The sequence below is a fragment of the Chinchilla lanigera genome, unplaced genomic scaffold (genome assembly GCF_000276665.1).
Source record: "Chinchilla lanigera isolate Chin_1 unplaced genomic scaffold, ChiLan1.0 scaffold00036, whole genome shotgun sequence".
Lineage (NCBI taxonomy): Eukaryota > Metazoa > Chordata > Mammalia > Rodentia > Chinchillidae > Chinchilla > Chinchilla lanigera.
This window is the reverse complement of record NW_004955437.1, coordinates 10,415,237-10,429,567: the sequence shown is the minus strand read 5'-3', so window position 1 is coordinate 10,429,567 and position 14,331 is coordinate 10,415,237. Positions and strand designations below refer to the sequence as shown.

Genomic DNA, 14,331 nt, shown 5'->3' with positions numbered 1-14,331 from the left:
CTACAGTACTGAGTTGGGGATGTAGCTCAGTGCAGAGCACGTGCCTGGCAAGCATGAGGTCCTGGGTTCAATTCCTGATACCACAAAAAAGAGAAGAGAAAAGAAGAGACCTACAGTACTTTGAAAAAGAAGATCGAAGAGGACATCAGAAAATAGAACAATCCCCCCTGTTCCTGAGTAGGCAGAACCAATGTTATCGAGATGGCCATACTTCCAGGACTGATATACAGATTTAATGTAGTCTTAGCCAGCATGGTGGTGCATGCCTGTAATCCCAGCACTGGGGAGGCTAAGGCAGGAGGATCATTGTGAGTTCAAGGCCAGCCTGGACTACAGAGTGAGCTCAAGCCTGAACTGCATAGTGAGACCATGTCTCAAAAAAATAAATAAATAAAATAAATAAAGATTTAGTGCAATCTTAATCAAAATAACAAAAGCATTCCTCAAAGAACTAAACAAAATAGTACTAAAATTCATATAGTCCTAGAACAGCAAAAGCAGTCCTACACAATGAGAGCAAAGCAGGAAGGGATCACTTTCTTAGACTTCAAATTCTATTACAAAGCTACAGTGATTACAAATAGGATAGTATTGTCAAAAAACAGAGGCGTGAATGAGTGGGGTAGAACAGAGGAAGCAGAACCAACTCGAGGCACATTCAACTATCAAGTCTTTAATAAGGGGGCCAAAAACATACCCTGGAGGAAAGATAGCCTCTTTCACAAATGGTGCTGGCTAAACTGGCAGTTCATATGCAGAAGACTGAATCTAGACCCATATCTCACCATGTATTCAACTGAAATCAAAATGGATTAACGATCTAAATGTTTAAACAGAAACAATCTGCTGGAAGACAAAATTGGTAAAACTCTTGAAGACATAAGTATAGGCAGGAACGTTCTGAACCTAACCGTAATTGCATAAGAAATAATACCAAGAGTCAACAAATGGATCATATCAAATTAAAATGTTTCTGTACAGCAAAGGATATTACCAATGGACTGAAGAGACAACCTACAGAAAACAAAAGGATTGGTACGACAAAACCTTTTGTCAGAGAAAGAGGAAAACAGATAGAGAATAGATTTATTATAAAGATTTTGGCCATGCATCTATAAGACTGAGCCTCAAGATCTTCAGCTGGCAAGCTGCAGACCTGGGAGAGCCAAGCTTTAGGAAGAGGAACAGCTCTGTCCTGAAGGCTGGAAACCTCCACATGAAAGATGAAGGTTCAGTCTGAGCCCGGGCCAGAAAAGACCGATGTCCAGTAGAAGCAGTCAAAAAGAAGTTCTTCCTTCTTCCTTAGTCTCTTCTCTCTGTGAGACTTTTGAGGCTTTGGTATGATTAGCAGAGGTCTGTTCATATTAAGGAAGGTGCTGTATCTTGAGCATTCCCTTCAAAACTCAGGTGAATATTTAACTGCATTGTAACAGTATTAAGAGTTGGTTAGGCCACAACAGTGTTAAGTAATGAATTGAAGCCCCTACTGTGTGAGTGTAACAGTGGACTCCTAGGGACGGGGATACAGCTTAGCAGGACAGCGCCTACCTGGTAAGTGCAAGGTCCTGAGTTTGATTCCCAGTACCCAAAAAAAAAAAGAGTGGACTCCTGATAAAAGATGTGCTTGATACCACCCTTACCCCATCTGTCTCATGCCTGCTCACATGCCCTCTACTTTGTCTTGTAGGAAGGCCCTCGTGAGATAAGAGCACTGTGCTTATGGGCTCCATAGCCTCCAAAATTGTTAGCCAAAGGAGCTCCTGTTGTTCATAAATTACTTCAGCTGAAAATGAATGAAGAGGACAGTCTGCTTTACTTAGTATACTGATGCACGTGTTAATCTCGTTTATAATTACACCCAGAATAATGTTTGGCCAAATGTCTGGACGTTCTGTGGTCCAGTCAAGATGACACATAAAATTAACCATTGCAAACACACAAAGACTCAGAACAGAAGTTACTGGCACTTACATGTGGTATCATGTAAGGGAGGAAAAACAAAAAATGTAATGAGAGTGAGGATATAGGGAAAGTCTTAGTCTACCAAGCAGTAAAGGCCATATTCATGTTACATAATAATGAATTTTTGTAGATCTTAGAACAGGAGTTTGAGCATTATATTTCTTTTTTTTTTTTTTTGGTTTTTCTCTGGTACCGGGAACCGAACTCACGACCTTGCGCTTGCCAGGAAGGCGCTTTTGCTGCTGAGCTAAATCCCCAGCCCTCATTATATTTCTTTTACCAGTTAAGTCTAAGGATGCACAACAGATTGGAAACACTGCAGTTTACAAACTACTCAGTAAAAATTCCAAGAGGTGTGGATTGAGGTAAATACTATGGAAGTAGAGAGCACATTTTATGGCCTTGGGCAGATGAGAAGAAAATCAACAGAAGCTGGGGAAAGTGTTACGAAGTGGGGGGAAAATAGAATTTGAAAATTCATGTCATTGACAACAATGAGACAGTGAGAAGAAACTTATTTGTGGGATCAAAGATGTTAGATTTGAGATGATACATATGGTATACCTTGTAATACTCAGTCTTATCATAAAGTGGTTAAAATGCAAGCATGATGAGTTTTAATGGTATGTGATTTTTTTAACTTTTAAATAGTTGTTACAAGTGTACATTATTTGTTTACATTGAAGAATAGAAATTAATTTATCAGAAAAATTGAAATTTATAATGGAATCACTATTATGATAGAATAATGTCTTTCAGCAAAATTTTTTACTTAGTTTCAAGTAAACTTCGATGTGGTGATTAATCCCATACCCTTATAGTTTCTTAACTCCATATAGTTAAGAAAATTTGTATGCTTACTATAATAGTGACTAGGCTTAAAATACTGCTCTGCTCTGTAATTTTTTACACATTCTATAATACAATTAAATACATACTATTATTTGTAGTAAAAATTACATATGCGATTGCTATGTCATATTAGTTTAATTACTGCCAGAAATATTTGACTGGCTGAGATGAGTAATGACTTAGAACTTCCATTTATTTTATTTATTATGAAAATAAAATATTATTTATAATATAGAATCAGCTTTTCTTATTTTGAACCCAGGACCTCAAACATGGCCAGGCAAACCCTCTACCACTGAGCTACATCCAGAGCCCTTTAGAAATTTTTATTTTGATGCAAAGTCTCACTTAGCTGCCTCAACTGGTTTGGAATTTGTCATTCTCTTGTGTTGGCTTTCCAAGTAGATCTTTGTTTTCTTAACTCTGGGGGTCTTAGGAACCTAAGAGGTACTGATTGCCTATTTCTTGTATTGTTTTCAAATTAAATGCATTTCAGTCTTTAGCTCAGCACCTTGTGAATCTGGACTGCCAAACTGCTAAACTGTTATTTAAATTAGTGCTGTTTAGCGGGTCCCCCCCCCACACACACACACACACACACTACTCTTGCTAATAAGCATAGGCAAAAATTTGTAGAAGTAAACTAATAAGTAGTACATATATTAGTGTGGATTGCTTTAATTAACTAATAAAACCTCTCTCGTGCCTGACTAAAGTGAGTTTCTTTAGGGCTGGGTGGTCTGTGTGACGTAAAATAATGATCCTTTCAGTAACAAGGCCTGCGCACCATGCAGAGCCCAAGCCATGCTAGGGAGTGTAAGCAGCACTGAGGCCAGAGAAATAAGAAATATTCGTTGAAAGAAATAAGAAAATCAGGTAGATGAATAGCAAAGACAAAATAATCCTGCTACATGGGACACGGTTTTGAGAAGGTAATTTAAAATACTGCACTCTTCCATGCCTTCACTTTGATTGTTTTGATTCTTATAATTGTGTCTGTAAACTGACATTTTGGATTATTTATATGTAGTGTGGACAAATCATTGATTAATCGGGAAAACTAGTTATATATGTTAATTCTGATCATTTCTTGGCATGTGAGAAGTTACTGTGTCTATATAGTGTGTTTTCAGTTTTCATATTATCACCTGTTCTTTTTTTAAGAAAATAAAAAACAAAGAAAAATTTATATGACAATGCTGTCTCCTGTATCTAGAATATGTACCCTATATTCTTCACATTGATTGCATGTATTTTAGATTCTGATACATATGACTTTTTTTGAAAAGAAATATGTACACATATTTCCCTGGCACTTTTCCAGTTTAAAAAAATATATATTCATGATTATCTTTTTAAACACCTTTCCCCTCCCAAAAAATCTTTTGAAATGGTTCACAGTTAAATTTCTAGGGGGCTGGGGATTTAGCTCAGTGGCAAAGCGCCTGCTTGGCAAGCGCAAGGTCATGAGTTTGGTTCCCGGTACCGGAGAAAAGCCAAAAACAAACAAACAAAAAAATAAAATAAATAAATTTCTATATTTAGGTAGTGTTTGTTTAGATACCAACCACCAATATCCAGGAAATTCAGTGGTGAAGCTGACACATCAGGAGTTTATAGTCTGTTTTGTAGTCCATGTATTTACAGAAGGTTTGAAGCTTACTTAGCAAAATTACTTCAGCATTTAAGCAGAACTTCTTCAACACAAATGCACTATTTAATTTCATATAATTGTTAAGATAGCAATGTGTCACTTTTTAAAGCTTAGTTCTTAAGACCATGTGTTAGATTTATTTCTTTCAAAGAAGGATACATTGAAGAAGGATACAGCTTTTATATATAAATATTTTTATAATATTTCAGCTTGGATAGAGTTGGTTTGGTGCAATCAGCATGGTTTGATCAAATTTGGAAGAAGTTACAGCCACATTTTTGTAGTGTTTTCTCTAGTGTCTTTATTTTTTTCAGATGGAGTATTTTATGTTCCTTCCAACTAATCAAAATAAGAAACTGAGTTTGCCTTTGCCAAAAACTAGAACTATCATTTTTCACATTCTTTTATTTTCCAGGTCATTTTCAAGTAAGATTGTGTTTCTAAGACTTCTAAGTTCCTGAAAACTATGACTTTGAGGATATAAGGGCCCAAATGAACATTTCAGGGAGGAGCTAACTTTTTATACAACGTATTTTGTGTTGTGCATTCCAGATACTTAACTTTTGTGTGCTTGTGATTAGTGTGGAGAGAAATTAATGCTGTCCAGTATTATGATTTATGGACTGAATTGTGTACCCACTGAAGACTTGCCAAAATGAAAAGCATTTTTTTCCTTTGGATATTAGAAACAGCTACTGTTTTTGTTGATCTTTTAGAGTTCTGAATGGGCCTATTTCAAATCATACCAGCATGGGGGCTCAGATTAATAATATACTTATTCAACTAGTGATACTGAGTGAAACCATTGCTCACATGGCTATGATGGATAAAATTTCATAAAATTATTTTCAGATGCATTAATGCATTTGTAAAAGCTGTGTATGATTTTTCTTTTGTATGAAAGAAATCAAGGAATTCTGTTTATTGTATTAGATACAGGTGGGCACATAAGTTAATTTAATTGCTTTTTTTATATCTTAAAACATAGTTCATTTTGCTGGATCATTCCCAAAGGTGTTTAACTCAGTACATTTATCTCTTTGGAGACATCATGATTGTATGATGTTTAAGAAAAAAATCTCTAAATTTCCTTTATTGTTAGTTACAGCAAGCTGCTGAAGTTTCTCAGCTGAGGGGAGCAAGAGTAATATCTGCTGAAGATCTTCTGTTTTTGATGCGCAAAGATAAGGTAATTTAAAATAGTTTCATTATGTTAAAATACTAGGTCTAATGCTTAATTGAATTTAATAAGGAAACTTTTGTGTCCTTGTTATAGCTTTCAAATTGAAATCATAACTACTGGAGTTTTAGTCTTCATAGTTTATACAACAGAATTGGTTTGCTACAGTAGAATTGCTATTTTTGCAGGAACAATGACACTTAGTAAAACTGTACTAACAAATATTCCTCAATTACCCTTACATGTCTGTTTAGACATTTTCATTGCTGTATAATATTCTCTAATATTGACTGTATGCTCTACTATAAATGAGATGTACCTAGGTGGCATATTTATTTTTCTTCTCATTTTATACCTTAACAGTATCAGGATTACAATCTTTCCTGCACTAAATTTTTAAATAGAAAGTTTATTCTGTGATACTAGCTTAGAGGAAAAAGCAAAATCAATCAAAATGAATATATGAAAAGCATAAATACGTACCATAATATGTTTTTTTAACTCTTGGTTTTTAAACTGGTGCTTGTGTCTAATTTTGTCATAATTATTTTCCATAGGAGGTAGTTAAAAATATTCTACAATATTTTCCATGTCTTAGTTAATCATTTCTTTGTTTATATAAAGAATGTAAAGGGAAAAAATGTCTTCATCAAGAAGCTTATGGTCTTATTTATGGAATCTGATGATTTGAAGTTGAAGCAGCAGCTGAGACTTAACAGAATTTCAAGGTTGTGAGACTGAAGTTGTGCAAGTGGAAGGCTCTGCCTACATAAGGCAAGGCTCATAGCCCTGGAGAATGGGCCAAGTACAAGGAGAGGAACCGGGGTTCTGCTAGTTCAGGAATCAGAGTGAAGTGGCTTATAGCTCTGGGATAAATAAGAAGGAAGAAATGGAGAGAAAATGAAGAATAAGAATGTGCAGGATTTGGTGACTCTCTCAATACTTGGAGTGTCACACAGAAAGGGTGCTGTGAGGAGAAAGCCAGGGTGCTGTTGGCAGAGCAACAGGGGAATCTAAAAGACGCTTACTGCAGGCAGCCAGAGTACAGCAGGGTTGACATGAGGGCTCTGCGGAACATTGGCCAGAAGTAAAAACATTGGCACATACTGTACCCACATTAACACTTCTTTTTGCCCTTTTGGGGAAGTAAAAGATTAAAATCATACTGAAACCACAGGAATATACCCTGCTTGACAGTGCTTTCCTGTTGTCCAGAAGGACTCTTTGCCAGAAGATTTTTACCAAGAACATAGAATTTTATTTATACACTGACATGTTCCAGAAAGAATTTAAACAAGCTTACATAGGTAAAATATCAAACAAAATTAAAATACCAGATGGAATCCAAACGAGAGAAAAGAAGGGTAGCAAAAGACTTAAGGTCAGGCATGTTTTTTGTCTTAATACAAGTAGTTCCAGTCTATATTCAACCAGTATTTATTGGCTGCTGTGTTTCACATATTGCGTAAAGCAAGCATGACCTAGTTTCATGAATTTCTCACAGTAGGCATGGTAGGTATGTACTTTTCTTACTGTGCAAGTAAAAACAGATTCAAGCATATATACTACTCCTGCCTGTGCTGAGCTTCAGTTGTGAGACTACTTCGGTCTCCCTCTGTGTAAAAAGATGCTCCCTCTGAATAAAAAGATGATTAGATCTGTGTGCATCTCAAAGCTATTGGGGATGTCAGGTGATGCACATGTAAAGAGTTTGTAAAATGCACTAGGATTCAGATGTTGTTGGGAATCTTTGGTTGCATCCCAAGGCCCTGGGTCCCATCTCAGTACTCAAAATGGGGGAGGGGAAATCTTAAATCTGAAAGTCAGGCACCAGTGATAATACCCACTAAGTGTGATCACAGAAACAGCCTCAAAGTATTATCAGTTATTTTTTAAAGTTAACTAGTATTTTTTTACGTAAATATAAAGAATAGCATCCTGAAGACCTAACTATCATTCATAGGCTATGTGTTTCCCAAAAATAGGTTTCTCAGGTTACAAAATAATGAAAAGATTTTCAAGGGAGTAGACAAACAATGTTTGTAACTCAATTCTTAAAATTTTGTTTTAAAAACATAAAAATTCAACAACATTAGCACATTTAGTAGGGGGAATGTGGTATTTATCACAGCCTCAAAAAAGAACTTAAAACTTTTATACACACAAAGAAGTAATTATTGTGACTCTGGAACTCTGGATACTTGCAAATTAGAAGTACTTGTTTTTTAGCTCTTATGTTTAATTTGATAGTCACATTTTTATTCTGTAGTATTATGCTATATACTGCTATGTTATCACTAGTGATCTTGTAATACTAATTTCTTAAATGTAGTTATCATAATAGTCTTTATTTTGTGAAAGTGAATATGCATATAAATGGTCTTATTTATGTTTTTATAGAAAAAACTTAGAAGACTACTGAAATACATGTTCATGCGAGACTACAAATCAAAGATTATCAAAGGCATAGATGAGGATGAGCTTCTAGAAGGTAATAGAAACAAAATGGTAAAAACTAAAACACAATACTTTATGATCCATGTGTGTGGATGACATGTTTTTTTATAATGTAAGGGTAGCTATTCCCATCAGAATAGAATACTATATATGTGCTTCTTCTAAATAGCATAGTTTGAAAATTATGCAAAAATGTATTTAGCTGGAAGTTTAATCTTCCATTTAACATGACTTGATAAACAAGTCTGTCTTTGCAGTTTTTAGTAGTGTGTATTACTTTATATCAAACAATCATGAAAGTAAGAGAACCATGCAGATTAAGTAAAATTGATGTTTGCAGATGTGCTCTTCTCATGGTGGATGGAGGGAGTCAGAATCATGCATTTTTGAAATTGACACAGGTTTTTGTTAATTTATTATAAGTACCTGGTAAGTTTTATAATTCAGAGTCACCTCATTCTGGTCTGTTAGCCCTGTGCTGTTTAAAATCTGACAAAAAGCATAACACAGAAAATTCTCCTTCTGTGATCCTCTAAACAGAAGTGCTCATTGTAGAATATTTAGAAAAATATTAATGTTGCAAAATCAAACAGGGTTAAGCTGAAAATAGATAAGTACTAAGTAATATTTACTGAATCAAAATAAATTCACAGAGCTTAAATTAGAAATAATTTATTTAGAAATGTTTTTGGAAATAACTTGTGTTATTTAGAAATATTTTTGGAAATAACTCATGTTTTTTATTGACTGTAGTTACTGTTTTAGTGGTACCTGTTCCTAATTAGATAGGTGGATAAATTAGGTAACTAAAAAAAAAAACCTACCAGATAAAGAATTTCAGAAAACTTAACCCAACAAACTTTGAAAGTAAACCGTTTATTTTCATTTACCATCAACAAATCACTAGAAATAGCCTTGTACACCCCCCCCCGTGTTTTTCTGATCACCTATATTACATACTATCACCTATTTAATATTCTGATAGTTCTTGTAGAATTTAATTCCTCAAATATATTCAGCTGATGATTTTTTTTTTTTTTTTTTTTTTTTTTTTTTTTTTTTTTTTTCCGGTACTGGGAATTGAACTCACAACCTCACACTTGCCAGGCAGGCGCTGTGCCGCTGAGCTAAACCCCCAGCCCTCAGCTGATGATTTTATATATTTCCTTTTATGGAGTCCTTCAGGAATACAGGCTTGTAGGGAAAAAATACCTGGATTCCAGTCAATCCCAGTTCTCTACTTTTTCTGTGTATGACTAGACAGTTTTCTCATCTCTAAAAGGGAAATTATGCCACTGAACACATGGAATTCATATAGAGTTAAGCATTTGGTAACATGTCTGCCACTGAATAGGTTAGACCTGTTAATATTGTGCTGTGAATGTCTAAAAACTCAATTCGGAAATGTTATTTTTCATTTGTGCTAATATCAGCACACTAGTTAGATCCCCAAGCCTTTTTTATTTCAAATCTTTCTATTTTATCTTCATTTATAAGCTGTAAATTTGCATATCTTCTAAAAAGAATTAAAATACATGAGACAGAAAGTATAAGACAAAATATTCAGGTAAAAAACATCTAAGCCTGAGATAGGATTGCCACCCTGGCTCAGGTGGGCATTCTGGATGTGAGCAATTCAGAGGAGGCTGCTGCCTCTGAAATACTAGCCAAGTGCAAAAGAGTAGATATCCTGGAAGTAAAACAGAGGACACAAAGGAAGATACAGCTGAGAAGAGTCCTCTTAGGGTCCTCAGAAAACATAAAGGCTGGAACACTTTCACTCCTTAGATAGGTCCAACATTGTTTAGATCACTATAGGGAGCAGTGTGTGCCCAAAAGTATGGAACACAGCTTAACCAGGGAGCAATTCATGGAGGCTAACAGCTAGCTATATGAGATGCCAGTAGAGCCAGACTAGCAAGAAACCTAATGGGGGAAATCAGGGAAAGTGACAACCAAAGATGACCCAATTAAAGATACAGTCACTTTTGGTGATGGAGAATGCATACCCATGGCCTTACTACACAATAAGCAGCATCAGAGGCTGCACACTACAAGCAGAGAGACTCCACTGTGTTGCCCAGCCAACATGGAAACAACTAAACATTCTGAAGTGACAACCAGCCCTAGAAATGGGAGGGAATTATTATCTAGAGGTGCAATAATATCTGATCTAAAGTGTCCATTTTCAACAGTAAGAACAAAATACCAGACATATAAAGACCCAGGTAAATGTGATCATTAAAAATGTAAAGAAAATGAGACAATAGAAACTATCCTTTGAAGACACCTATGTTGGATTTAGCAGACAAAAACTTTGAAGTAGCTTTTGTGAATATTGTGAATACCAGTATGTTGAAATTACTAAAGGAAATCATGTTTAAAGAACAGCAGGAAGGTCTGATGACTATATCTCACAAAATACAAAGTATGAACAAAGAGGTGGAATTTATGAAGAACAAATTAAAATTATAGTGTTCAAAAGCACAATGAACACAAGAAATCCAATAGCGGAACTCAGCAGAAGATTTGAACGAACAGAGTCCGTGAACTTCAAGACATCATTAAAGATGATACAATCTGAAGATAAAAGAGTAAAGACAAATTCACAGAGCATCAGAGAAATGATGGGACACCATGAACTGTATCAGTATATGCATTGTGTATCAGAAGGAAGAAGCAGGAGCAGAAAAAAGTATTCAAAGAAATGACTGAAGCTTTCTCAAATTTGATAAAATTATTAGACTATATATCTAGCCATCTCAATAAACTTCAGTAGGATAAAGTCAAAGAAGTCCACACTAATGCACATTACAGTAAAGACAAAAAAATCGTGCAAGTCACCCAAAAAGGTATTTGGAAGTATGCCCTTTGGGAAGTGAGCAGATCCTGAGGCTGAGCCTCAGGAATGGGAGTAGTGCCCTTCTATCCAGAGATGAGAGAGATTCCTTCTCTCTCAGATGGCTGGCACACGGCCATCTGCAAACCCAAAAGCGGCCTTCACCAGACACCAGATCTGCCAGCACTTTGATGTTGGCCTCCCAACTTCCATAACTATGAGAAATAAATGTTGCTTATGTAGACCACCCAGTTTATGGTGTATCTGTTACAGTAGCCTGAACTAAGACAACCATCTGTAAAAGGCCCACAGTTAACAGTGAAGACTGATACCATCTCTTCCAAGATCCCAAATAAGAGAAGGATTTGCATCTGTGCCACTTAACATGCGGCACTGTGCTTAGGCGGGAAATGAAACAGAGGACATCTAGATTGGAAAAGAAGAATTAAATGATCTCTTTCTTAGATGACATGATCTTATACATTTTAAAAATTTAAGGAATCAATTAAAAGCTATTACACCTAATTTAAGTTCAACAAGTTTTCAGGATACAGGGTATACAAAAATCAAGTGTATTTTAATGATGAATAATCCAGAAATGAAGAAAACAGTGCCATTTTCAGTAGCCTCAAAAAGAATAAAATGCTTTGGAATAAAATTTACCAAAGGTTTGCAAATACTGAAAACTACAAAATAGCATTGAAAGAAAGAAAGGCTTAGATGAAAATAAAGATACTCTGTGTTCATGGATTGGAATACTTAATATTGTTAAAGTTGTAGGACTCACCAACTTGATCTACAGATTCCACCTGCTTTTTGTAGAAATGGACAGGCTGATTCTATCTCTCATATGGAAATGTCAGTTTCTGGCATGGAAATGACTCATTTTCTAGGCTATCCCCACAACCCAGAATAGACAAAACAATCTTAACAAAGAGTGAAGTTGGAGGACTTTTGCTTATGCGTTTCAAAACTTACTATAAACTTACAGTAATTGAGATGGGGTGGTATTGGCATAAGGGCAGACATATTGGTCAATAGAGTAGAGTAAAATTAAGTCTAGAAGTAGACCTTCATATTTAGGGTCAACTGATTTTGGCAAAGGTTTCAAAACAATGTAATGGGGAAAAAATAGCCATTTCAACAAATGGTGCTTGGACAACTGGATATTTATGTGCAGCAGAGAGAATTTGTCTCTTTCAAAACACAATACACAAAAGTTAATGTAATGTAGACCATAAACCTAAATGTGAGAGCTCAAATTGCAAAACTGTTAAAAACAAAGGTAAGAGTAAATGTTCCTAATGTTTGGTGCAGTAAAGCATTCTGAAGGTGTAACAAAAAGCTCAAGCGGCAAAAGAAACGGTAGATAAATTAGACTTAATCAATTTTAAAACTTTTGGGCTTCAAAGAACATTCTGAAGAACATGAAAAGAGCCTAGATAGTAGATATTGGTGGAAATTTTTGCATATTATAAATTTACATTACTTGTATGTAGAACAGGTAAAGAACTCTTACAACTCAACAGTTAAAAAGACAGTCTAAGAATGGGCAAAGGTTTGAGATACTTCTCAAAATCAGAGATTTACTAATGGCCAACAGATACTGGGAAAAATGCTCAGTGTCATTAAGCAGTGGGAGAATGAAATTCAAATCCACAGTCGTAAACTACTTCACATGCACTAAAATGGCTGTGGTCAGAAAGACGGTGAATTACTATGGGGTGCAAGGAGTTGGAGTCCTTTCATGTTGTCAGTGGGAATGTAAATGGTGTGGCCACCTGAGGAAGCATATTGGGAGCTCCTCAGATAGCTAAACATAGGTGTACCAAGTGAACAGAAGCTCAATTTCTACTGGAGTGTAATAAAGACAAGTGAAAATAAATCTCCACACAAAATTATTATACATGAATATTAATAACGGTATCACAATAGCAGAAAAGTGGAAACTGCTCAAATGTCTATTGAGTAATGTGTACACAGGTAAATATGGAATAGTCTTACAAAGGAATAAAATTCAGAAAAAAAAATATTAAGCACTGATGCAGGCTAAAACATCGTTGAAACTTGAAAGCAATTAGCAGAAGAAGCCAATTACAAAGACCACAGATTGTATTCTACTTATATGCAGTGCCTAGAATAGAAAAATCTACAGAGATAGGATGTAAGGAGTTGCATGGAGCTAGGGGCAGGGAGGGTTGAGATGGGGAATCATTTAGAAATCCATCCTTTTGGTCAAGCCCCCATCATTGACTATATTAGCATCTGACTTTCTCAAACTCTTAAGTCTCTAAAGACTTAGCTGTTATGTTATATGAAGATCCATACTCTGCCCCCAATGTACATTATTATGTGTAATCAACAGTGCTGCATTAAAAACTTCATAATTTAGACAGTGACCTGATTAAACCTGATTTTTATTTTTAGTTGTTGTTGGTGTTGTTTTGTTTTTTTGTTTTTCTTCCGGTACCAGGAATTGAACTCACGACCTTGTGCTTGCCAGGCAGGCACTTTGCCACTGAGCTAAATCCCCAGCCCCCTAAACCTGATTTTTATATAGATTAGAGAACAAAAAATCAAGCATGTAAATTAACAGACACATAATTATAAAGAGAATTGTCCTGAGATCACTTTTTTAGTTGAAAAACATTTTCCTTTCTAAATATTTATTGGAAAATATTAAAAGTGGACACTCACTATACTTTATAATCAGTAATTGACAATGTTTGTGACATCTTTATTTGGTATAGGAGCGTGTAATTAGTCACATTAGCAAAATCAAGTTCTTTCCCACTCATTGAATCATACTGATACTTTTAGGCATTAAGCTTACTAACTGGCAATTCAAATATTTATACTCCTTCCTGACCTTTTGTAATAACTTTCTGAGCATTACATTTTGTTTTTAACAGGGCTAAGATTATAGATCATTGACAGCTCTGGGTTAGCTTGCCCGCAGACGTGGTTTCAATCCCCAACTCTGCAAAACTGAGTGACTGAGTATAATGACACTTCTATCGCCTAAGAGAAAGAGAGTAAGATCCCTTCAGGTTTTAAATGTATTGCGACAGTATTGCATGTAGTATTTTCTTCTTTTTAATTTCAGATCTTGGTCTTGAGATTTATTGATTTGTGAGTTCTTAAATTTTCATAATTAGTGCAGCATATATACTAAAATGTTCATAGTTACCCTTACCATAGTCCATCTATTCCTGTCTTTTCTCCAAGAATGATTTGCTTTTATTTATTCTCTTAATTTTTAATTATATTTCAGAATTTATCTTTATTGATTGCCTCTTTCCACTGTCCCCCTAGTTTAAGTTCCACTCTTAATTAAGCATTTTTAGTCTTTCCTGGTTTATTTATTTGTTTGTGAATTTTTTTTTT

General features: G+C 35.2%; 1 protein-coding gene across 27 annotated transcripts in view; it reads left to right on the top strand.

The window, feature by feature from the left end:
* Positions 1 to 14,331, top strand: part of Supt3h (suppressor of Ty 3 homolog (S. cerevisiae)) — a 441,758-nt gene that overhangs the window by 219,992 nt on the left and 207,435 nt on the right. For 26 of the 27 annotated variants that reach the window (XR_001235061.1, XM_013516875.1, XM_013516858.1 and 23 more), the window contains 2 exons: positions 5,571 to 5,657; positions 8,049 to 8,139. Coding sequence is in view for 25 of the 27 variants with exons in the window: in XM_013516875.1 (XP_013372329.1) it covers positions 5,571 to 5,657; positions 8,049 to 8,139 (178 nt within the window). In the remaining 2 variants the exon portion in view is untranslated. Of the gene's footprint in view, positions 1 to 5,570; positions 5,658 to 8,048; positions 8,140 to 14,331 lie in introns of those variants that run through there. The other variant, XM_013516883.1, reaches the window with a different exon arrangement.